At 42.7% G+C, this 24,411-nt stretch overlaps 1 protein-coding gene across 1 annotated transcript; it reads left to right on the top strand.

Annotated features, from left to right (window-relative positions):
* The first annotated feature begins 612 nt into the window (after positions 1–612).
* On the top strand, positions 613–23,787 carry grid2ipa (glutamate receptor, ionotropic, delta 2 (Grid2) interacting protein, a). Its single transcript, XM_034143200.1, has 26 exons — positions 613–694; positions 727–733; positions 2,032–2,326; positions 3,094–3,426; positions 3,519–3,673; positions 11,812–12,065; positions 13,147–13,251; positions 13,430–13,499; positions 13,861–14,157; positions 14,682–14,833; positions 15,013–15,171; positions 15,397–15,503; positions 15,611–15,758; positions 16,490–16,815; positions 17,846–18,310; positions 18,755–20,097; positions 20,203–20,371; positions 20,453–20,540; positions 20,962–21,051; positions 21,153–21,349; positions 21,456–21,611; positions 21,812–21,898; positions 22,010–22,139; positions 22,265–22,383; positions 22,496–22,660; positions 23,349–23,787. The coding sequence occupies exons 1-26, from the start codon at positions 613–615 to the stop codon at positions 23,427–23,429; spliced, it is 5,580 nt and encodes a 1,859-aa protein (XP_033999091.1). The 3' UTR covers positions 23,430–23,787.
* The last annotated feature ends 624 nt before the right edge of the window (positions 23,788–24,411 follow it).

The raw sequence follows: 24,411 nt of genomic DNA, 5'->3' as shown, positions 1-24,411 counted from the left end.
AGGCTGTAACTGGTGCTGGAGTAGCGAGGTTAAAACAGCCGCTTTAATCAGAGAAATGTCCCCGGCTGGTGCAACACACACTGGTTTCTGGGTCACTCCTCAGCCCTCAGAGAGGGCCCTATCCACATGAGCAACCGAAGAAGGCAGAGAGAGAGGGTGGGACAGAGAGATAGGGAAAGGTATTTATAGAAAAATGGGGCTTCACAGTACCTTTTCTTGCAAAGAACCATTTCAGGACCAAGTGAGCGTGTCCCACTTTTCTGATCATCTCTCAGCCATTGGGTTTCGATAGAAGCTGAGGCTGGACTGCCTCACCCAGGTGGAGAGCCTTTCTTTCAGATGCTCTCCCCCTTCCTGCGGCCCCCCTCTCCACAGCTGCTTACCGCTGGTTTTCTGATTGAGAACAGTGGGAGGCGTCGCCCCATGATAACCTACAGATGTGACCTTTTAGGCACACTTGATTTGCCTTGCTCTGTAGAGGCTTTTGGAGGTAGTGAGCTCAGGTGAGGAGCAGCACAAAGGTGTCCAAAGACACCCTTTGGCTGCATCACCCTCCGGGCCGGGGGCAAAGGAAGGCTGGCTGGAACGTGCCCTGCCGCTAGCCGGGCGAGGATGAGGCGCTTCCTGAGCAGAAAGGGTCGCTTCTCCCTGCGCCAGAGCAAGTCTGGAACCCGGAGTGCCTCCAAAGATTTCTGTAAGTCTCTTTCTCTGAATTGTACTTTGTAGTTCCTGAATTGCTTCATCTGATGGAGGTAAGATAAAGAGGAGAGCTTATGCTGACATTGTGTAACTAGGTTGCAGGCTGAGAGAAAATGACTGAAAGAAGTCTTGACAATCCTCTGAGTGCTGCATGTGTACTGATGGTGAGGATTTTTGATCCACAGCTCCATGTCAGTGATTTCCCAATCTATTTTAGATCAATAATCAGCTGTTTGATGTTTCTTCGCTGCAAGCTGACACCACATTCTGTGACTCTTTGGTTGCCTTCAGATTTGACATGTTTTATTCACTCAGCCACATCTCTCCCTGAATATTTAGCCCTTTGCTAAACTGAGAACTGCCTTGTCTTTTTTCGCAGTGAAGCAGATCAGATATTTCTCACATTTCTTCGTAAATCTAAGTCTAATTTTCTCACTTCTCGTGCACTTTTTAGTTCGTTTTCTTCCTTCCCATCTCTAATTGAGTCTATTTATTTCTGTCTTTCTTCACCTTTGTCTGAGTTTTTTGTTTGATTTTTGACAAACATTTGATGAAGTTAGAAATGATACAATTCTGCCTTATTTAAGCTGTAATTAGCCTCTTAATGCAAATGGGAAAAGTGCAATGCAAGAGAGCAAGTCAAAACAAAATACAAGATAATAATTTAACTCAATTACATAGGAGTTTTTACAAGCACAAGGGTTGTGAATGATCATGTTTTGATCCTGAATATTAAGCGATTATGTTGTGTTTGGTGAGAAATCAGAAAACAGAACATGGACTCACAGTTCCCTGAAATGTTCTATAAATATCTTTGACATATCTAGATGAGTTGAGATTAAGTGAGCCTGTTGGGACTCTTGCTGCCGCAGTAGAATGAGGCCAGTGACCAGGGGAAGGCCAGCGGTTCATGTGGGTTAGATAATAAAAGTCAGAAATAACCTTCTTCTCTCTGTTCTTTCATTCATCGAATAGAAAAACATCTTAAAATCTGGAATGTGCATTCTGTGTCTTTACTATGCAGTATATTTGTGGCTTTATTACTTTATATGCGTGGCTTCATTACATGAATTACCGATTTACCTGCTGCTACAGCTCGTCAGTTTGCATTACTGGGATGCCCTATTTAACTGTACTGTTTGACCTCCATTTAACAGCTCGCAACCTGCTCGTCTGTATCAGCAGCTTGCTCCAGATTAACAATGTTCTTTCATGCTAGTGTGACATACATATCCTTTAAGCAGTAAAACATTTCACCTTCCAATTAAAAACCCATTGAAGTCTCAACAGACACAATTCTTAATGGCCTTTGACTGTCACTTGTTAATGAACTTGCAGCATTTTGCAATTTTCCTTTTCTGTCCATCTTCCAGACCTTGGCCTCCCAGCAACCAATCAGAACTGGCCCGAGGCGTTTGGCTTCCGACTGGGTGGCACTGGGCCCAGCTACATCCTGTCCGTGGTGGAGGGCAGTAGTGCCTACCTGGCTGGCCTGCAGCCCGGGGACCAGGTGGTGGACATCGAGGGCCAGGATGTGACCAACCTCAGCACACCGGCGCTTGTCGCTCTGGCTCAGACCCTCAAGACGGTGCCACCTAGCATCGGAGTAGTGTCACGCATCGAACAGGTTTGCTCAAAATTCCCATTTGTGTTTTAAATTAAGGGAGAGTCAGTAAAAACACACTTAAAGGTCTCCTATTATAATATTTCTAGACATATATTATAGGTCTCAGATATATAAAAAACATGTCTATGAAGTGTTTTGCTCAAAATACCAAACAGATCACCCATTCTAGCCATGCCTCATACCCCTCTATTTCAGCCCTGTTAGAGTAGTGCTGATTCTGGGTCCGTAGCTTTAAAAAAAGAAATTAAAAAAAGAGAGCTCATGCAGGAGAATTCTACCCAGACACTCAGCTAAACGCTGCCGTGACTAAACGCCATATTATGTTCCAAACCACATCAAGGATTATTTCTGAAATGGTATGGAGCTCAAATGCTTTTTCTCTCGCGGGTTTACCACAAGGTGACTACCTTTTTATATCCTGCTTTTTTACATATACTCTCTCCAGTAGAGAGTGTTAGCGATGCTTACTAATGTAAACACAGACCATATTACTTCCAATACACGTCGCGCATTGTTTCTGATTCAGCGATGTTTCTGATAGGGCCGTGGGCGTAAAGCCAGCCCGCATTTCCGATATTACGTCATGACCGCAGCAAATCTTGATCAGCTCCGTTGTACCCCCGTTTTTAGAGATGTGGGTAAGGAGGAAAATAGAGAGGGTTGTATTTCCGGATACTTTGTGAGTCACCTGACACACAGGGGATACAATACATCAAAAAGTGCATTTTGCATAATAGGGTACCTTTAAGTACTTTCCCCTTCCTCAGATTGACGTCACTCCTGGCCCAGATGGCCGTTTTGGCTTCACCATCATCGGAGACTGCCCTCTGATGGTGGAGGACTGCATGCCCAACGGTCCTGCCGGTCGCAATGGCCTCAAGGCCGGGGACTATGTCATGGAGGTCAACGGCATCCCAGTGAAGCATCATGAAACGGCAGCGGCCATGATCAAAGCCGCTCAGGGGCGGCCTCTGCGTCTGGGCGTGCTCAGTATGGCCCGGCGGCCCAAGAGGCTGAGCAGCAGCATGAGGGTGTTGTCGCAGAGCGGGGACAGCATCAGGGAGAGCCGCGCCCACAAGGCCATGGAGTTCAATAAGAAAGTGGGTGTGAAATCAATGTTTGAAATTGTATGTGATTGGTGCATTTTCATTTTCTGTATGAATTAATGTACGGGCGTTGGTTTACCCCTCAGGTGGAGGAAGTGCTAGGGGAGGAGCTGGATGTGAAGGAGCAGCTGTTTGAGGTTCTGAAGCGGTACGCTGCCGAGAGAGACGTGGAGAGTCTGGCTGAGGCGCTGCCCGACATCTTGATCACAGAGGAGCACCAGCAGCTGATTGACAACGTCAGGTAGCTAATCAGAGCTTTTTTAGGTTGAAAACGCAAGATGCTGCACTGACTGCACTGCTTTGTTTTAGTAAAAGAGGCCTGAATCAGACTGAGAATTTGTTCTTTTATTTTGCCAGGCAACCACAGAATGAATGCTAATGTCAGCTCGCCACAAACGCTGATTTGTACGCTTTCCTTATATTTAAAAAAGGCTTTACAGTTTAAATGAATGAAAACAGTTTAACCAAACTCCCAAGTAACACACTCATTTACCACCCAGGCTGCTGTTTTTCTGTTCAGGTCACAGTTAATCCCGCCTCTGAATCAATCCAATTGGATATTAGGAAAACACAAAAGCATTAGACAAAAAGCTTCACCCACATTAAAAACAATTACATAAAAGTCATCCCCAGGCTTCTAAAACTCCCTCTGCCTGTCAAACATGTCTGAATGGAAGCTGTGTGTCTTGTTTTAACTCTGTGTGACTAACCAGTCCTATAGTCCTTCTTGTGCTGTGATCAAACATGTCTTGTGAGATATAAGAGAATTTCTTAAACTGTTTATACCCCCTCTTCCCCCACATTAATACAGACTTCAATGCAAATTTAAATCAGATTGCAACACATTTCTGCTTTACTGGTGGCTTGACATCTTGTTTGGATATCTGTCACTACAGTGATGCAACCAGGACACTGCATCAATATTTTAGCCTGCAGTGCCGTTTCCAAAGCTGCTTCTGTTGTCTAAACTCTCAAAGGGTTTACGCGCTTGTTAATGTGAACAACCAAAACTTCTTTTAAGATGTATTTTTTGTATTTGGGTTGTACATTGGTGAACTGCTAATGCTAAAAACCTGCCTGCAACACGTTAAAACATACACAAATATGGGAGCAAAGTTAACTAACCACCCAGCAAGACATTCCAACAAATCCAAACTGTCAATAAAAAATGAGTAACCTTTTAGAAATGCCGGAAAAACATCAACAACAACAAAAAAAGTCAATCGTCTATACATTATTGAATCCCTTTTAGTGTAGTAGGGAAATTAATACTCAACATGCAGATAATACCCTGGCTGTGTAGTACTTTTCAAATATTCCAAACCTATTATGTCTTATACACAGTTACAGCCATAGGATTCACTGCACAGCCTTTACACAACAATCAGGGCGGAGACGTGCTGCAAAAACTCCTTAATTTCCTCATGGAATCAATAGTTTAGAAACTCCCCCTCTCAGCATTTGACTGTGAAACTTGGGAGAGGTGTACATCAAGGCACATGTGAGTAGCTGACCTGAAGTAAAGCACTGACTGCTGTCCTTCAGTGCTCGGATATCTCTGTTTCTCCCCTCTCCGTTACAGTACACACGAGTATAGTTAGAAATTCACCACAGAATATTGCATTTCTTCGTCCTCAGCATTGATCGGAAAATCAAAACCCAAAACTCAATATGTCTGCATCTTCCTGGGCTTTCTATTTTTTTCCAGCCACCTCTCGTTTACCTTTTTTCGCTCATCTTCTCTCACTTTGACTTCCTCTCTAAGTCTCTTTCTTCCCTATTTCTTCCTGTCGCCTATGATGCACCCTTTGATTTTTTTTTCGTTTATCACATCACTGGATGTTCCTTATTCCCTCCTCTGCATACAGCTCTTTGCTGGTACAGCCTCCAGTTTGCGGCGGCTGGTTGAGATATGCACACATACGAAAACAGAGAACTGTGCAGATGCTCACACAGCACTGATTCTGACACACATGCCTTCAGTCCTTGCTTTGAAGTTCTTTCCGGGGAGAAATTATGAACTGCTGCCTTAGGTGAGTACTGAAAAACAATTTGGCATTATACATTTGCAGATTTTGTCATCAAGTTTATTCATAATTTATGATGAATAAACTGTACTGATTTTAAAGCATTCTGTGGTGACAATCGATTAGCATTCAGTTTTTCTCATTGATTAATTTCGTATTCCTGCGAGCTAAAAAATCAAAGCTGTGCTCCATCTCATTTTCCTCCGACACAGCTGTCTGTCTCACAGCTTGAGCAGCACATTTCCTTCCTTAGAAATCTGCCTGCGAAAAATGCTTTGTAATATTTGTTTTGCACCGGATTTCCATTAATTATGCATTAACTGTATCCATAGAGGACCGTTAGCTGTTTCCTCTTACCTTCAGCCAATACAAAAAGTAGAGTAACTCTCTTAATAGTAGTCTGAATCTCTCTTTAGATAAATCTACTTCAGATAGCTGTAGTTACCCATCATTTCATCCCTATGTGCTTATTCTGGTGCACTGTAACCTTGACAGGCTTTGATATGCAAAGTTTTTCCTCTCGCTTTCTCTGCCTGCTGTGTCATTGCGTTGTTGACATTATCAGCGCTGATGAGCTGTCACTTTGTGCAACAACATCTTCTTTATGGCAATTAGTCCGTGCAAATTTCACTCTGGAAAGAGCTACACAATATTCATATTGCAGGTTGGGAAAAGCTCTTGATGTTTACAGCATAATCTGGTGAACATGTTTCTGTGATCGGAGCCCGAGGGAGTTTGGCTTCCAGGTTGTTCGTTAGCCTCGGGGCGGTGATGGTGTTTATGGCTGCTGCTGCTGGCAATTAGATGTCTCATCCAAGGAGAGAAATGTAATGTGGAGTTTATTTTCTGTTCTTGGGGAAATGTGTTGCTGATTATATTTTGATTAGGCATGTTTCAAGGCAGCTTTTTTTCAAACCTTGTTAGTGGTAACCTTTAATATCTCAATATCTGTCAGATGGTTTGGAACACAATTAGAACATTCTGGGTTTGAAATGACTCCTACTACATTTAATGATTCCTTTACTCATACCCAGTGCTTCCTTTAGGGGGACATTTGTGACCTTTAAAGAAATGTCTCCAAAACTTTAAATTGCCATCATTTTGTACACATATTCACATCCCCATCAACTTAGGTGAGCACTTCCCTTTTCCTAAATGCCATCATCAGGTTGAAATATTTATTTTAATTTGTCCAATGCTTTGGCTTATGACTAAATATCAGCAAAACTAATGATAGTCTAAGTTGTTTTTTAGTGCTGATTGGCAAATATTAGTATGCTGACACCCATAACAAGTGCGAGCTGGTCTGAAAGTGTTGATGTTGTCTGCTTTCTCCATTTCTTTTGTTCCAATGAGGGTGGAACAATTTTGAAAAAATATATACCCGTGATGTTGACTGATGTTGCAACTGTGATATTATATCCTAATGCCTTGTAAAACTTGACCAGCTGGGCCACTGTGCTCAGTCTGCCTCTGTCCCCTCGCCGATTTGCCTCACTCTCCCACAGGATGTGTTCTATTTTTAAACAGCCTATTTCTTTTAATAAATTCTCTTTTAGGTTTCTGACACATTTGCCAGTTTTGATTTTGTAACGGCTCTGAAACCAAAGGTTAGCGAGGGCTTGAACACTCGGAAATTATGCAGAAGCTTCTGTATCTGGAGTGTCATTAGAGATAATGTTTGAACATCTACTTGCTCTTTTGTTCACGCGATTCTGCAGTGTTATGGTAATTGAATGTAATTAAAGTTAACTGAAGGCCTTTGTCTGAAACTGTATATAGACTTCAAAGATATGAATTAATTAGACGTGTGCACTCAACCCAGGATGCAGTGCTGTTTTTTTTTCTTTTGTTTTCATTATTATTTGAAAACCAGACTGTTTCTGCCTTTTACAAATGTTTTATGAATCAATCAGACAAGTTTTTGTTGGATAGATGTTGTCATAGTTGTTGCACAGACATGGCTGTCAAGGTTCTTGTGCCATCCCTTATGCACATTATCGGTTCTTACCCCCCCCCCCCAACACACACACACACTCACACACACAATCATTGTGCTGACCTGCCAATGCAATTCCACTGGGGCTCTCCTTCTTGTCTCAACTTCTCTTCTCTCTCCCTTCTCACTTACTTCTCTGTTCCTCCCATTCTTTCCTCCACTGAGGGAAGAGAAGATTTATCACACACTCACTCTTACTGAAAAATGATGGACGACTCAGTGATGAGACTTATCTTTGAACTATGATTGAGGAGAGTACACTACCCTGCGGTTACCTGGACTCCTTGATTCTTTAGAGGGCGAAAGATGGGAAAAAATGGGGAGTGCCGCCCCAAACATGAGCATGGAGAACAGCTGATGGTGCTACCTGAGGATGTTTTGGAGGTGTGGAGGGATGTGAACCACTCTTCCATTGTGCTCCCTCCCTCTCTTTCATTCTCTCTCCTTCTTTCTCTGGCTGCTTTCCGAGCCTGCAGCAAGCACTTTTGAGATTCAGGACGCCTTTCTTTTTCTCATCTCTTCTGTCCCCTCTTGTCTCGGAGAGTTTGTTTATTCAAACGAGACGGGGACTCACCCACATGGAGAAGAATCATTTGCATTGCTTCACTGAGAGCAGGCACTTCCTCAAAGCCCCCAAGAACCATGGGAAGGGATAGGAGCCTTTCCAGACACTTTCGGTATGGGACTTTTTCTGTGATCTCAGCAGTGTTCGCTGTGCTTTGAGTTGTTTGTGCTGACTTGTATCTGAAGTGTTGTTGTGCAACTGTTTTCTGTGTGTGTGTGTTATCTTGTCTTATTGAAGATCATTTTACACTTTCTGTCAGCATATAACATTATAAAACTCTTTTCTGTCCCAAATCTCATTCCAGCATATGAAACTGCGAGATTCTAGCACAACTATTTTTTAAGTTTGACATCTCCAAATAATTGCTGATACTTTTCTTTGTTTTGGCTGTCTGTGGTTTCGCAATTAAACTTTGTGTCTGACGCTATGCTTTGTGTTTGCAAATTCATAACTGGCCTAGCTGTCAAATTAGCTGATCCGAAGTGGGTCTCATTATAATGGTTATTGCAATGAGTTTTCCAGCTGAATGCAATTGTCATTCATCCCTCTGTGTGCTGTGTCCTTGATCCACCCCTCCTTTAGGCCTAATTATAGACGCTTCTCGCCCTCCTTCAATTGAGGGCATCCTAAAGCCTAAATCAAACTTCATTGAACAAAGCTATGAAGTTTCTGCTCGCTTGTTTTGGCATGTTTACAAGATTCAATAGGTTAAATATTCTTGCTGAGATCGTAATATGACAGAGAGACTATGTTTTTAGGCAATTAAAGTCACAGAAATGATTGCTGCCACAAATACACAATAAAGGGCCCCATTCAGTTTAGTTTTCCCTATCTGCCGTTTGTTGAGACACACCGGTGATGTATGGGTGCAGTTTGTGAAAGTTTTGTGGCCTACATCGCCTGAGAGCACATGCTAGCCTGCTTCATTCCCAAAAGTTACATGACCCTGACCTAGAAAGAGCTCTAGTTCTCCACTTTCTCTCTTTCCCTGCCTTTGACTCATATGTTACTACTTGTGTTTTCATGTATATCTCTGCAGCTTTTTCTTTCATGCTTTATATCCACGAATCACTCACTCTTTCAATAACTCTGTCTCTTTGTCACTGACTCTGTTTCTTTCTTCTAAGTGCAGAATTAATTAATTTAGTTTTGTCATGTCTCAATCTTGACTTCTTCTTGTTGTAGTTCTACTCTTGATCACACATCTGACCTAAGAGATAGCACTTCAGAGCAGTCTGGTGTTGCAGATGAGCACATTTCAGTCCTCTGGGAAGGGTTTCTTTTGCATGAACCTAGCATTTACACAGGGCTATTTCTTATATGGATGTCTTCGATGTAAGCAAAGGAAATGTTTAAGTACGTAAGTGATTATCCCTTCAATATGATACTTTACGTTTATTTTTTTGATGTGGCATTTAAAAACACTTATGTATGTCAACAAGGAGCCTGCAGGGATTGGACCAGGATTGTACACAACAGATAGATAGTTTGTAGATGTAGATTGTAGTTGATACAAGAGACTCCCAGCCACTTTCTGAATGATTGACAGTTTTACATTTGTATGGTGATCAAGAATCCGAAGGATGCACAAATCTTTTCAGCCTGTTGTTGCTCTGGTCAGAGATCTCAAGTTAGTTTTTGATTTAAGGGTAAAGCTAAGGTAAGCAGGAGCATCCATATTGTGTTTTTTTTTTTTTAAAGCTTTGTGTAATATAGCCTGTTGTTGTGGCATTTGTGGCTGTAACTGCAGTTAACTCAGGATTCACCTTTTGTGACTAGTGTGAGGTATGACTGATTTATTGTAGGGGGAAGCTGTGCTGTTGCTGCGGTGCTGTTTACTTGATACTGGTTGAGACAATTTCACTTGCAACATACACCCATAAATAAGGCGCTAATATTGGACACTAGACTGACTAATGGATTACAAAGCAGGAAAACCTAAAACCAGTGCAATAAATCAACGGTTTTTATGAATAGTTTATCTGAATAGTCTTAAATCTAACTTGCATTACTGACATGGTAATGTATTGAATTTCTAATCTTTCAAGCACAGACTGTTAATTGTGATAAGTGAGGAGTGGTTTAATTGTGATTTCCAGATTTAAAGCTTTTTACCTTATAAGTAAAAGATACAAAGTTACAGAGTGTTTTATTACATCTGTACACTGACTGGCTTTGGATATAGTCCCAGGTTTTATTAGATCAATGTAAAGGTGTCTGCTGTTAGCTGTAATCAAGTCATTACCTGTGTGTTTGGTGTGTGTGTGTGAGAGGAAGCTCTGTGAACTTTAGTCTGTCCGATTTTGTTTAGGTAAGAAACTTACAGAGGGGAAATATGTGCAAGCTTGCATAAACTTTGGATAATGGGAAAGCGCGGGTTATGAGTCACTCATAATTCAAACCTAAAACTTTTCTGTACGTTTTTATGAATCTACCAAATCATCGAATCCTTGACTCCTAACAATGTTCCCCAAACCTACCTGCCGAAGCACTGTGACGACTTACCGATGGGACTAATTCTCAAAAGTAGCTGTTGAGTTGTGCCGTGTATCTGGATGCCTATTAGAACTGGGGCACTGAAAAACCAAAGCACTCGTTTCTCCTCTGCACAGTAGAAGACCCCAGGAGATTCATGATGAAGACAGAGAGATAGAGAGAGGATGGAGTTGAGATGGAGGCAGCATCATTTTGTATCTGGATTGGGGGAGAGTATGCAAAATAGAAAAGGTACAAATGAGGTGTGTGTACATAAAAGGAAATGGAAGATTTTGTGTATGTGTATGCAGAACAATTAGATAAAAGAAGAAAGAAAAAGTGAGAGTGTCCTATATAAAGAAAAATTGCAGCCTATAACACTTTTTTCACAACACAGTTATTGGCAATGATTCTTCCATTTCTGGGTCATTTCTGTTGTTTGCTACCGAACCGTTCGTGTTCCGGCAGATAATTGGCTTGATATAAACGTCATGCAGCAGAAAACACAACTGTAAGAGAGTTTGATGGAGTAAGACAGTTTAAGCATAACAAAACATCAGTGGGTAAATGTCATGTTTTAGAAAACAGACAGAAAGACTGCCTTTTTTCCAGTTGTGTGCTGATGTTGAACAATCCTAGAACAATAAAACTGTCACAAAAGACAGCTTCAATTCAAGCCTGTAGTGCCAACACTCTTTATTTTATTGCCTAGGCACTTTCTTTTCATCTTTGTGTTTGTGGCACTTTAAGCAGACTGGAAGACAAGGGTGCACCACGCTCACAAAACCATACTAACTCTCACTAGATGATCTTAGAATATCCAAGGGTGGGTTATTTCTATAAGAGCAAAGGGGGGATAATAACACTGGTAGGAGGAGAGCAGCTCTTTCTCCCAGATGTATCTCTGGCTCTGAGCTTCCTCCTTTTTTCGCATATTAGCAGGAAGCTGTCTCTGACACTATAACCTGCAGCTGATGTGACGGGACAACACAGACAAAGCTTGTCTTTTATCCCTTTGAGTCTCTCACACACATGCGTACACTCACAAACAAATGTTGGACCAATCCTTTCTGCCTACCTCGGCCCTCCCATGAGACGATATGGACTGAACTATTTTTGGCCCAATTAAATGGAAGCTGCAGCTGGAACAATATGTAGTCAGAACAAGAATTGTTTTCCTGATACATTGGACGATGAATGTTTTGAGAGATCAGGATGGAGGAGGATCAAGAATTTTGGATTTGAAATGCTGTTCACGTGTGATTTTGTGGGTGTGAATCTGAGTTTGTGTCTGATTCCACAATGTTTGCCAGGATCTTCATTCCCAAGAAGCACCGGGAGCGGTTTGACGAGGTGGTCAACCAGAGCCTGATGAGCCGGATCAAAGGGCGGAGCTTCAGCGACCCCAGCCGCCAGCACCTTCGCCGCAGCCGGAGCGAGGATCACGCCGAACGCCTTCTGGTCTCCACCCGAGCCAGTTCAGTGCCACGCACCCACGCAGAGGAAGGCGTGGTCCCCCCCGCCCGCGGCATGCGCAAGACCACCTCCCTCATAGCTGGGCACTCCAGTGGCAACACCGCCAACTGCAGGTCTGTATTTAAAGTTATGATGCAGATTTAGCTTCTTCACTCATATTGACTTCTTTAGTTCCTGGGTGCTTTGGCCTTGTATCAGCAAGAGTCTCATCATCATCATCATCATCATCATCATCATCATCATCATCATCATCATCATCATCATCATCATCATCATCATCATCATCATCATCATCATCATCATCATCATCATCATCATCATCATCATCATCATCATCATCATCATCATCATCATCATCATCATCATCATCATCATCATCATCATCATCATCATCATCATCATCATCATCATCATCATCATCATCATCATCATCATCCCATTTTCACCAGCTGCACAGAGCCAATCCATTTTTAGCTTTCAAAGAAAACCAGTTTCCTAAAATAACATCTTCTCTCTCCTTACGTCTGATCAGAATTATACCCACTCTACATGAGAGCAGCTGTGACGGGTCTTTCTGTGTGAGCACGGAATTTATGTGAATTAAGAGGAGTAGGTGTAAAGATAAAAATACACGGTTCAGTGGTTGGAAGATGAACGCATGTTTATACATACACATTTTTTCTTGCTCTTTTCATCTGCTGTGACGTTGTTTCCTATCATGTCTTTTGATAAAATTGATAAAACTAATCCTCATCAGATTTGGTTGGTTCATGCTGATGTGGTTTAGAGCCCCTGGGATATAGTGTCCATATTTAGGTTTGTTAATGCTGCTGAATATGAGAATCTGCAGGGGGTCCACAGTTGGACTCTCGATTAAACTCATTATTTTTCTAATTGCAGTTAACTTTTTGAACAAATCACAGCTAATGTATCTTTGAGTTATAGTTACTGTAATAATGAACAACTTAAGCACAGTGTGTGTCCATTATGTCTTATATAATACGTGCACCAGGGTTTCTTTGGTAACCCATTCAATTATAAATGTTACTTTTATCATATATTACCACGCACATTTAGCAATCACTTGATCTAGAGCTGAGTATTAGTGCTTACCTGCTTTTCTTTCATTTATAGAGCCTCTGTTCATCCTTCAGTCCTGCCACTAATCAAAGCTCAAATTTGTCAATGTAGGACGGTGAGAGTGTGTAAGGGTAACACGAGCTTTGGCTTCACTCTAAGAGGCCATGCTCCAGTGTGGATCGACTCTGTCATCCCCGGTAAGTAAAATAAAAAAGTGTTTATTTTAATTTTATTACGAATAGTATATGGCGCATGGAATACTTCTTGTTATTTCAATGTTATAACACAACGTTTTCAAACTTTTCTACTGTACTATTCTTGAAATGAAGAAATAATCAAGTCAGATGTCTCTTGTACTCGGTCTCTGTTCTGCAGGAAGCCCAGCAGACAAGGCAGGACTAAAACCAGGAGACCGCATCATGTTCCTCAATGGACTGGACATGAGGTTCAATTTTAAATCTAATTAACACAAAACTGATTATATTTAGATGAATATGGTTATCTGGTTCCTCTGTTGAAAGTGTTTTGTTGTTTGTAGAGCTCACACAGTTATTGACAGGAATAGAAATATAATATCTGATGGATTTAGTAGAAAAACTAGTTCCTAAAAATAGCTCCCCAGAAATTGTGATACTGTGTTTTAACCTTGGTATATTCTCTGCAGAATACAGAAAGCATTGTTTATGTCAGTAAAATGTCTATTTTACTTAAATGGTAGGATTTCTTTCTAGTGTAATGAAATCATTGGCTCATGCAGTTAAAGGCTATAACAGGTGTCTCCATGTGTACCATGTGTCTGCCTGTAGGACCTCGTCCCATGAGAAGGTGGTGTCCATGCTCCAGGGCAGCGGTGCTATGCCCACTCTGGTAGTGGAGGATGGTCCGCCCTCTTTCAGCCTGTCAGAGCAGGACCTGGCGGGGGCCAGCGTTCCCACAGAGGGGGCCCGCTCCCCTGTCCTCAGCTCCCTGCAGTGGGTGGCAGAGATTCTTCCGCCCAGTATCCGGGTTCAGGGACGCACCTTCGGACAGCAGCTCGAGCACCTGCTGACCATCCAGGAGAAGTACACCATCTGCAAGGCTCTGGAGAACTTCTTCCAGCACAGGTGAGTAAGGGTGGGGAATAAGATCAAAAGAAAAGCATGAGGAATGGGGTGAGATCAGACGTGGACATCTCTATAACTACTGTTCGGGCTGTTATGTGCTTTTATATTCAACCATACTGTAATTGGAATTTCATTTACAGTGAAAAGTGCATTGTGGAGGTATACATTTGTTCAAATGAGGTGGTTATTGTTACAATTAAGCCCAAGGTGCAGGTTGGCTCTTATAGTATTTAAGTTTGAGGATGTGCAAGACACAGATTAAGGAAATCTTTTTTTAAAGGACTAAATATGATGAATATACATACAGTATGTGTGTTTATAGCCATTTCCCTGTTGCCTTGTAAAGTCTGTACTACAGGCTGTGTGTTAATAGTTTTTTAGTTCATTAGCCAAATCAGTGGAGTCGCCTGTTATTTTAGTTTCTAGTTTCTTGCACAAGTGGAGGACTTCACCCACAACTTCAACCTCTGATTGAACAGTGAGGCAATCTCTGACCTATCTTTACTTTGTTTCCATGACAACAGGAATGTGGACACTCTGATCGTGGATGTGTTCCCGGTGCTGGACACTCCTGCCAAACAGGTGATCTGGCAGTTTGTCTACCAGCTGATGACGTATGAGGAGCAGGAGCACTGCCAGAGCAAGATCTCACGCTTTCTTGGATACAAAGCGCCAGGTGTGTGGCACATCTGTTTTTTCAAATGTATGAATGAATATAAAGAGTTTTTGTGTGTGCGAGGTTGGCGCTTCATGGGGATCATTGGCTCAGTAAAGTGCAATAAACTCAGGTGCCGCAGCCCTTCATACACCTTTGCCTCTTCCTCTGCATTGCCAATATATGTGTGTGTGTTCTAGTTCCACCACCACCACCTCCTCCCCCTCCTCCGGACCCCGAGGTTGCCCCCGAGCCCCATCGGCGTAGCAGCTCCATGAGGGTGACAGGGACCACGTACAGGAGCAGTGTGAGGGGGCGTAGCTCTGATGACCTGGTCATTGGCACACACTTGGGCATGGGTACAGATCTTTATTGTCTTCATTATCATACATACTAAAGCATATAAATCGGAATAATTGTTTGATAATTGTAGCCACAATTCTTTGGGAGGTTGCCTCTTTGTTATTGGCCCAAAGCCCAATTTAACTGGAGCTGCCCATCAGCCCAAATTGTTCTTGTCCACATCCTGAGAACCTGCCCAAATCTGGCAACCATCAGTCAAACTGATTGGTGTATTGTAATAGGCTTCCGTGCAGAGGCAGTGCTGGATGCAGGGATGAGGTTGGCTCCAGGAGAGAGACAGTCAGGAGATGGTACCTCCCTTCCTGAGACTCCCAACAACCTCACCAATGTATGTAGCAAAGTCCTCATGGGAAATAATAACTATAAACGTTGGACTCACCATCACTAGTGCAAGAGGACTTACTCTGGTTTCTTTGTACATTTCCACCATGCAAGCTGTCGGCAGTGTACGCTGAACTGGAGAACATGTATTCTGGCAAGAGGTCCAAGTCTCTGAAGAATCGTCCTCCTCCTGCCCCCGACAGTTTGCTGGAACTGGAGCCTCCCTCACGCACAGCCTCCCCTACAACACATGCTAACACAGGTAGCTAATACGTACATACACACTAAACTCATAGCAGCTGGAATTATATTTAACTGATTTCCTTTGAAGAATGACTAGCTTGCAATTTGATTGTGTGTCTGCCTGTGTGCCTGCATGTGTGTTTCTATTGTAGAAGAGGTAGGATAACAAGTGCTAAAAAAAAGTATTGAAGTCAATTTCCTTTATTCTTAGATTGGCAATCTTTTCTTTGCCAATATGATTGGTTTAAGTGTATTTTGTCTGATTAGGAAGTAGCCAGCTTAGACTTCATTTGATCTTCCTTCAATGGATACGGATGCATAGTGAATCTATGAGGGGAAGATAGGAATATCCTAAGTCTGCACCAGGCAGAGCAGCCTCTCAGGTTGCAGGCATGTTAGGTTGAAGGACTAACATACACCATCTCAATAATACTGCCAAGAAATACTGAACCTCATACAGTTAGGAGGATATGGTGATGGTGGAAGTGGAACAAGAAAACACACACCTTAATCAAAAATGTGTTTTCAGCAATGGTTAGCTCCACTGGGAGACATGTTTAAACGGCCTTTTGTTCATAACCTTTTTTCAAATGCAGGACTTCCAAAAGTTTGTTACATTAACTTTCATTAATACTGTTTTAGATTGAATGCCTTATGTTTTCTATCTGAAAGACTGTGCACCTGACATTATGTTTTAGAAATGTACCCTTCATTTATAATTGTAGACTGTGTGTTTCCCCCTTATCCCAGGTAGCCGTAAAGCCCCGCCTACATCCTGGCCGGAGCCTCTTCCCAGTCCCCCTCAATCCCAGTTCTATTCATCGGGGCTTACGAGTCAGACCAGTGGGGAGTCTAACCCCTACATCAGCCTGGACAGTCCCCCTACATCCCCTCCAGAGCCCCCTGACTTCCCATCCAGCCCCCCTGCCCACCGCAACAACAAGCGGCGTTACACCTTCTCCAAACCACCGCGCTCAGAAGACACAGATCGCTTTCTGGACGCTCTGAGCGAGCAGCTGGGACAGAGGGTGGCCATCATCGATGACTTCCTGACTCCGGAGAACGACTATGAGGAGGTAGAATTACATTAAGTCTAAAGCTTGATTATAAAATCTATTTTAAGTGTATTATATAACTATCAGAGGACTATTGATGTTTATTCAGTAAATATGTGTTTAGTTTATAATCTGAATAATTAACTGTTTGTGTGATTATTTTCTTTCAACTCTACTAAAATAAACGTAAGACAGTAGATACGCTTCAGTCAGTTAAAGGTTAAGATGAATCTATAAGTATATTGTTTGTTGTAGAATAATATATATATATCTTTTTACAAAAATCCTGAAGGCCACCATGTTCATGTATAAGCTGAAATATTGTAGAGGGTTAGTTCTGCTTGGTACACTTATTCCCTACAGGCAGTTGGCCTTGTATCAAAATGTGAAATAGGACAGACCCCTTGACACACATGGACTTACAGAATGGGTACAGAACATAGTCCCCTAAAATAACAGGGACAAAGTGAAACACATAAGAGAAACTATTGCAATAAATGGCCTCACATACATCACATCTCTTACCTTAGTGGTTGTCCTGCAGAGTTACATGTCAGTATTGTTTTCCATCACTTGGACCTCAAAGAATCATTCAAAATGCCTAACTGTGATCTAATATTGACAAAGGAGCAGCCCAACCATCAACATTTAAGCCACGTCATTAAAACATGCCGTCATGCCCGAATACATTGAAAGGTTAAACACACAACAACTAAATGGAAGTAAGTTTAAAATAAAGTTTTGCCACATAGCATCGTGCTTACTACTTTTGATGTGAGGAGCCTTTGTAGGGTGAAATACTCAATCTGTCATTAAAGTAAGCTTTAGTGACAATCCTGCTAGTGCATGTCAAAATTGTTTAGCACATATATCGCCGGTAGATCCTATAGAACCTGCCCAGTTTTAATAGACAGCCATATTTGTTATAAGTGTAAAAACTCCTGTTGTAATCAATTTTCCATATATTGCTTGACAAGTTTGCCAAAATATTTTTACCACGTTCCACTTTGACATTAAGGGTCTAATGAAGTGTAATTGGTGTTAATACCAGGATATTGTGCAGATGGGCTTCCCAGATGATGATGATGATGATGAGGATATTGAAGAGGACTTGGGGGTGGACGAAGATGAAAATGAAAATGGAGGATTCGTGGCCCCAGAGCTCAGCAGTCCGAGTGATGTTCAAAGCAGCAGTGGAGAAGAGAACGCTTCCTCCCTCACCTACTCTTCCTGCTCTGACCACATCCCTCCACCTCCAATGTCCCCTCCACCACCTCCGCCTGTTCAGTTCAATGACCCGCCTCCCCCACCCCCCCCTCCAACACCTGCACAGACTCAGTCTCAGCAACAGCAACAGCAACAGCTCAGCTACACCCCTGAACAATCCCCAAGAGCATATGTGCCCATCCGCCGGAAGTCTGGCCCTCCTCCACCACCTCCACCTCGCAATCACCTTCCACCTAAACGACACTCCTTACATAAAGTCATGCCCAAAAGAGATGACCTTCAAGTCCAGGCTACTATACAAGAGCTGAAAGCCTTCCAAGAGCAAAAGGTTTTTCAGCAAAGACAAGTATACGAGGAGCAACAATCCTACAAGGAGAGGCAGGAGTATGAGGAGCAGAAAGCTTTTGAAGAACAGCAACTTTTACAAGAGCAGCAAGCTTTCCACGAACAACAGGCCTATCAGGAGAAAATGTTCAAGGAGAGACAGGCGTACGAGGAGCAAAAACTTTTTGAAGAGCAACAACTGTTCCAGGAGCAACAAGCCTACCAAGAAAGACAAGCGTATGAACAGCGCCAAATCTACCAGGAACAAAAAGCGTACGAACAGCGTCAAGCCTACAAGGAGCAAAAAGCATTGGAGGAGCTCCAAGCCTTCCAGGAGCAAAAAGCTTACGAAGAGCGTAAAGCTTATGAAGAGCGAAAAGCCTACGAGGAGCAACAAGCATATCAAGAGCAACAGATCTACCAGAGCCATCACTCCATGCCTAACCAGCCAACACAGCAGAAAGCCCACTCACCGCTTCCTCTCCAACAGCTCCACCAGTCCTTACCCCCACTCCCCTCTCCAGACTCCACCCATCCCCACGCTAACCATCCTCTGTATATGATGCGCCAAGCACAGCAGCAACAGGCCCACCAAAGTCATCTCCACCGACGTCTGTCACGATCAGCCCCACCTCCACACCAGCCGTCGCCCCAACCGACCGGCCATCCTAACCAACATGGTCAATACTCTGAGGGTATCTACCAAAGCCATCAGGGCATGGGACCCCAGGCCCACCATTCGTCCACGGAGATGCTCAACCAGATGCAACAAGCCCCAGCTCATCATTCCTCTGCAGAGATGCTCCATCAGTTGCAACACGCCCAAGCCCACCACTCATCCACTGAGATGCTCCATCAGTTGCAACACGCCCAAGCCCACCACTCATCCACTGAGATGCTCCATCAGTTGCAACACGCCCAAGCCCACCACTCATCCACTGAGATGCTCCAGCAGTTACAACAGGTCTTCTCGTCTTCAGAAATGCTCCACCAAGCGCACAAGACCAAGGCCCATCACTCCTCCACAGAGCTTCTGCACCAAGGTCACCAGATGCAGCAAATGCAGCCCCACCACTCCTCGACTGAACTTCTCCACCAGGCGCAACAGATGCATCGGGGTCAACCCCACCACTCATCTACTGAGATGCTCCAGCAGTTACAACAAGCCTTCTCGTCGTCAGAAATGCTCCACCAAATGCACAAAGCCCAGGCCCATCACTCCTCCACAGAGCTGCTCCATCAAGCTCACCAAATGCACCAAACAAAGCCCCACCATTCCTCCACGGAGCTTCTGCATGAAGACTGTCAAGAACCTGCCTCCCTCCCTTTTCAGGTGAACCGGGACAGCCACTCCCACCAGAGTCGGAGGAGTCTTAAAGGTCATCATCAGACCCCGGTGTCGCCACAAGGGAGACCCCAAGATCAGCAGCTCCACCAAACCCATCACCCCCAGCCCACCACACCTTCTCCCCAAAGACCCCACTCTATACAGCAGACCCACCACCACTCCAGCTCCCCTCAGATCCACCACATCCACCACATGACCCCTCAGCCGCCCCCGAAGGACTACCAACACCAGATTCACGTCATCCACCCTCCCCAGCAGCCCCACAGGCCTCAGCCCCTTCTCTCCACCTTTCAGCCACTCCAGCCACACCAGACCACCCTCTCCACCTTCCAGCCTGTGCCCCAACACCACCAGTCCCAGCACCAGGTCCAGCCCCCCCCCCAAGCCCCCCGCCCGCAGTCCCAGCCTTCACATCACATGCTGCAGTCGCAACACCAGCCCCAAACCCAGGCCCATCAAAAGCAATCCCACAGCCAGAGCCAGCCCCATTCCCTCCCACACTCACTATCTGACCCGTCAGAGCACCGCGACCCCCCTCCCCCTCCTCCCCTGCCTCCACCCTGCACCCCTCCACCGTTGCCAAGGCCTTCACTCTCCAGAATGGACTCCAACCACATGAGTGTGAAGAGGCTGCGCTGGGAGCAGGTGGAAAACTCAGAGGGGACGATCTGGGGACAGGTGAGCTTCAATGTTTAGATTTCCACATTTCTGTCACAAAATTGTAATTCAAATAGTGACATTTTTGCATGATTTTATTAGTTGGGAGCAAATTCTGACTATGACAAACTGCATGACATGGTGAAGTATCTGGACCTGGAGCTGCACTTTGGGACACAGAAGAGCTCCTGTGAGTATGTCACAGATCTGCAATGCTCTAAATAGAAAGCATGGCTGAAAATCATAAAATGATATGCAAAAGCCTGAATGACAAATTATTATTTCTCAGCACATCATTATTCAGGTTCTTGGAGAGTGATTATTTAGGCATTAGGTCTACAGTATTTCACACACAAATAATGTCTGCATGTTCTAAAAATATAACAACACACTAAGCCCCAGCTTTTTTTAATTACTTTTCCTCGCATTTCTCATATTTTCGACCGTAATTGTGGTATTGAGTTTCTTCTGCACTTATTCTACTTCCTTTAATTTGCTTTAAACCTGCTGCAAACAATGTAAAAAGAATATTTATTTCCATTCATCTCTCTTCTATCTACTATGTAAATCCATAACATCTAGGCATTTCACTTACACTGATCTCATTTTAGTGCCTGTTCCAGAGCAATGCCGCCTACCGCAAACCTTCAAGAAGAAAGATGTGATTACAATTCTGTCACATAAGAAGGCCTACAATGCCTGTAAGTAGAAAATAGTATATACTGTATGTTTTTACCATTTGCCCAGATTAATGGTAAAACAGAGATGTATAATCCCTGTTCATCTTCTTTATAACATTTAGCAATCCTGATAGCCCACCTGAAGCTGTCTCCTGGTGAGCTGCGTAAGGTGCTGATGAACATGGTCACTGACCGGCTGGAGCCAGCACACATCAAACAGCTGCTGCTGTATGCCCCCGATGCAGAGGAGGTCAAAAAGTATGAAGAGTACAGAGAGGATCCCAGCAAACTCAGTGAGCCGGACCAGTTTGTGTTGCAGGTACAGTCCTCCCAGAGTGTGGACGAGTGGGTTGGTTGTGTGGTCTACATGTGTCTGTGTGTTTGTTCTCACTCACTTCTTTGCTTGTGTGTGTGTTCTCCATCAGATGTTATCAGTACCAGAGTACAAGACCCGCATGGAGTGCCTCCTCTTCAAATGTTCACTGCAGGAAAAGACAGAGGAGATGAGGGGAGCGTACGACTGTCTTTACAAAGCTTCCATGGAGCTGAAGACCAGCAAGAAGCTGGCTAAGATACTAGAGGTAGCCTACTGTTCAGTGCATTCAAAAAAATAAAAATATGTTATACAGTACTAATATCTCTGAGTGATTTTGAGAAAACCCACAGCAACACAAACCTCCCCACTGCATTTATAATCATATAGTTAAAAAACATTATGCTGTGATTACATCTATAGAAGTGTGTATTCAGTTTGGTTGTTAAACATTCTGTGTTTTGTTAGTTTGTGCTGGCGATGGGGAACTACTTGAATAACAGCCAGCCTAAAACCAACAAAACTACAGGCTTCAAGATCAACTTCCTTACAGAGGTACATCTTACACCAATACATGTTTAAATCATGTGACCAATTTATTTTCAAAGCAGTCTGTCCCAACGTATTATGTTTATATAGATTATAATTGAATGATTTCCTCTGCAGTTGAGCACAACCAAAACAGTGGATGGGAAGTCAACATTTCTACATATTCTGGTCAAGTCGTTATGTCACCACTTCCCTGATGTGTTGGATTTTTCCAAAGATTTAACTATGGTTCCTCTTGCAGCAAAAGGTAGACACATTTTCCTAAGACCTCTACATCACAGCTTAAACATTGGGAACTGGGAAATGGGTTTTTTTATATTGATTTTTTGTATTGATTTTAAGCACACCTTCTTCTCCTTTTTCTATCTCTAGTAAACCAGAGGATTATCACGTCAGATCTGAATGACCTTCATACAACCATACAGGAAATCCGCTCAGCGTGTCAGAAGATGCCTGTGACGGCTGAGGACCGATTTTCTGTCGTAATGAGTGTATCCTTCACAAAATTAACAAAGTAGTGCTGAGATGTGTATTCTGCTAATACAAGAAAATAAAAGTAGAGCCATTGAAGATAAAATAAAACCTTGACTCCAGTATTTATAGAACTTCCTGGAAAACAGTCATCCAGCTCTGCAGTCTCTGGAGTCCCTGCAGCAGAGAGCTATGGAGGAATTCAGCAAAACTGCCTCTTACTTTGGAGAAGACGGCCAATCCACAAACACTGAGGCCTTCTTTGGTATCTTTGCGGATTTCCTTATCAAATTTCAGGTAAGCAAGAAGCATTTGATTATTAAAAATAACCCTACTGGCGAAACTTTACAGCGTTAAAGTTAAAACTATATATATATCACACAGCATGTAAGCATGCAATCCCTGTAGCTCCTTTCCACCAAACGATTTAACATAATGGTTTGCTAAAAAGAAAAATCTTCACCCAGCTCCTTCTGCACAACACAATGGATGCAGAAAAACACACCTCATTACTTAGGTTTTTTGTTTTGAGCACTGCTTGCATTTCATCAAATATGTATAGAGAAAGTCTGCCAGGCTATGGTACTAACTAACTAACAAATGTTCTAAAAAAACACGTTTAAAAGTTATATATTAAAAGATTAATCATAAGCTACAATGTAAGCTAAACAATAACCTTTTAGCATGTTTGACTTGTTCTGTACAGCATGTAGTCTCAATGGACAAATTAACCCAAATATTCACCTTTACATTTTATTATTGTTATCCATTTTATACAGTAAGTGATTTTATTGTGAATCAAGAGCAACTTTATATGTTCATAAAATAATGGGAACAACAGGGCTCAAATCCTTATTTTCAATGCTGATTTAAAAAATATAAAATATAAAAAACCCAAAGATGAAAAGAAAAACATTAAAAAGATACATGCAACACAAAAACTTAGAAAAAGTATCTTAAAAACCCTGTTGTTTCTTTACCACAGAGAGCTCTCAATGATCAACAAGCTGTAGAAAACCAGAAGAGCCCCAGAAGTCAACGACTGGCCTCTCCACTGGCCTGGTAACACACACACAAAGACACACACACATATGGCGAGGACAACATAGTTCATCGTTCATACGGTGCATATAAGTACAGACACAGATCCTAATATACTGTATATACACACACATAAAACTAATGAGGGAGAAACTTTAAAATGAGGCAAAAATAAATGTATTTTGCATCAAAGATGGACGATTAAGCCTTATACCAGTGGTATAGTATATATTGAATATCTTTTCAAAACGAAACTGAGTTTTTGTTGCGTCTAACACTTTAATGACTAAGACTGCTACATAGGAAACCATGTTGTTTGGTTGTCAGGGTATCAGTTACTCAGTAACATCCTGTAGTTAAAGTTTTCTTTCGTTTGGCCTCAACCTAAGTGTGCTACTACAATTCTACAGTGACATATTGATGCTATATGCTCTTATAAGACATAGATTTACAAACATTGATTAACCTGAAATAGATGTTTAATTGAAATGCATTCACGTTCTCTTTGTGGTTAGGAAGAAAACCACAGAAGCAGTTTTCCTGTTAGTTTACGTGTTGTATATTTTTGTAAGCCGCCCACCGCACTGAATGTAACATTAATTCTCTACTGACTAAGTGTATATTATTTCTTCGTTGATCTCATTTGTCCTGATGACTGATTGTTTCATTAGCTGCTTTGTATCTTTGCCTCACTGTCAGACCATTTCCTGAATTCTTTCCATGTCAGTTATAGCCATGTATGTGTGTTGTTCAAACTTCTGATGTTATTTATATGTATACAGCTCAGTGTTTCCCCTAGGATGGAGTCATAGCAGCGGTGCTAAGGCCCAGCGAAATGTGAGCGCGGAGCGCGTGGAATCTTTTAGTGTGTGTGCGTGCGAAGTGCGCCCCGCCAATATGTTTCTATGTGTCTGCCAGCACAAGAAAGGCTCTTGAGGCCTAGTACATACAGCGTAACTGTACACCTTTATTGAACATACAGTAACACAAATACTTCAAATCCACAT

This window comes from Trematomus bernacchii, unplaced genomic scaffold (assembly GCF_902827165.1).
Source record: "Trematomus bernacchii unplaced genomic scaffold, fTreBer1.1, whole genome shotgun sequence".
Classification (NCBI taxonomy): Eukaryota; Metazoa; Chordata; class Actinopteri; order Perciformes; family Nototheniidae; genus Trematomus; species Trematomus bernacchii.
Note: the sequence above shows the minus strand (reverse complement) of the source record. Positions and strands in the feature narration are given on the sequence as shown.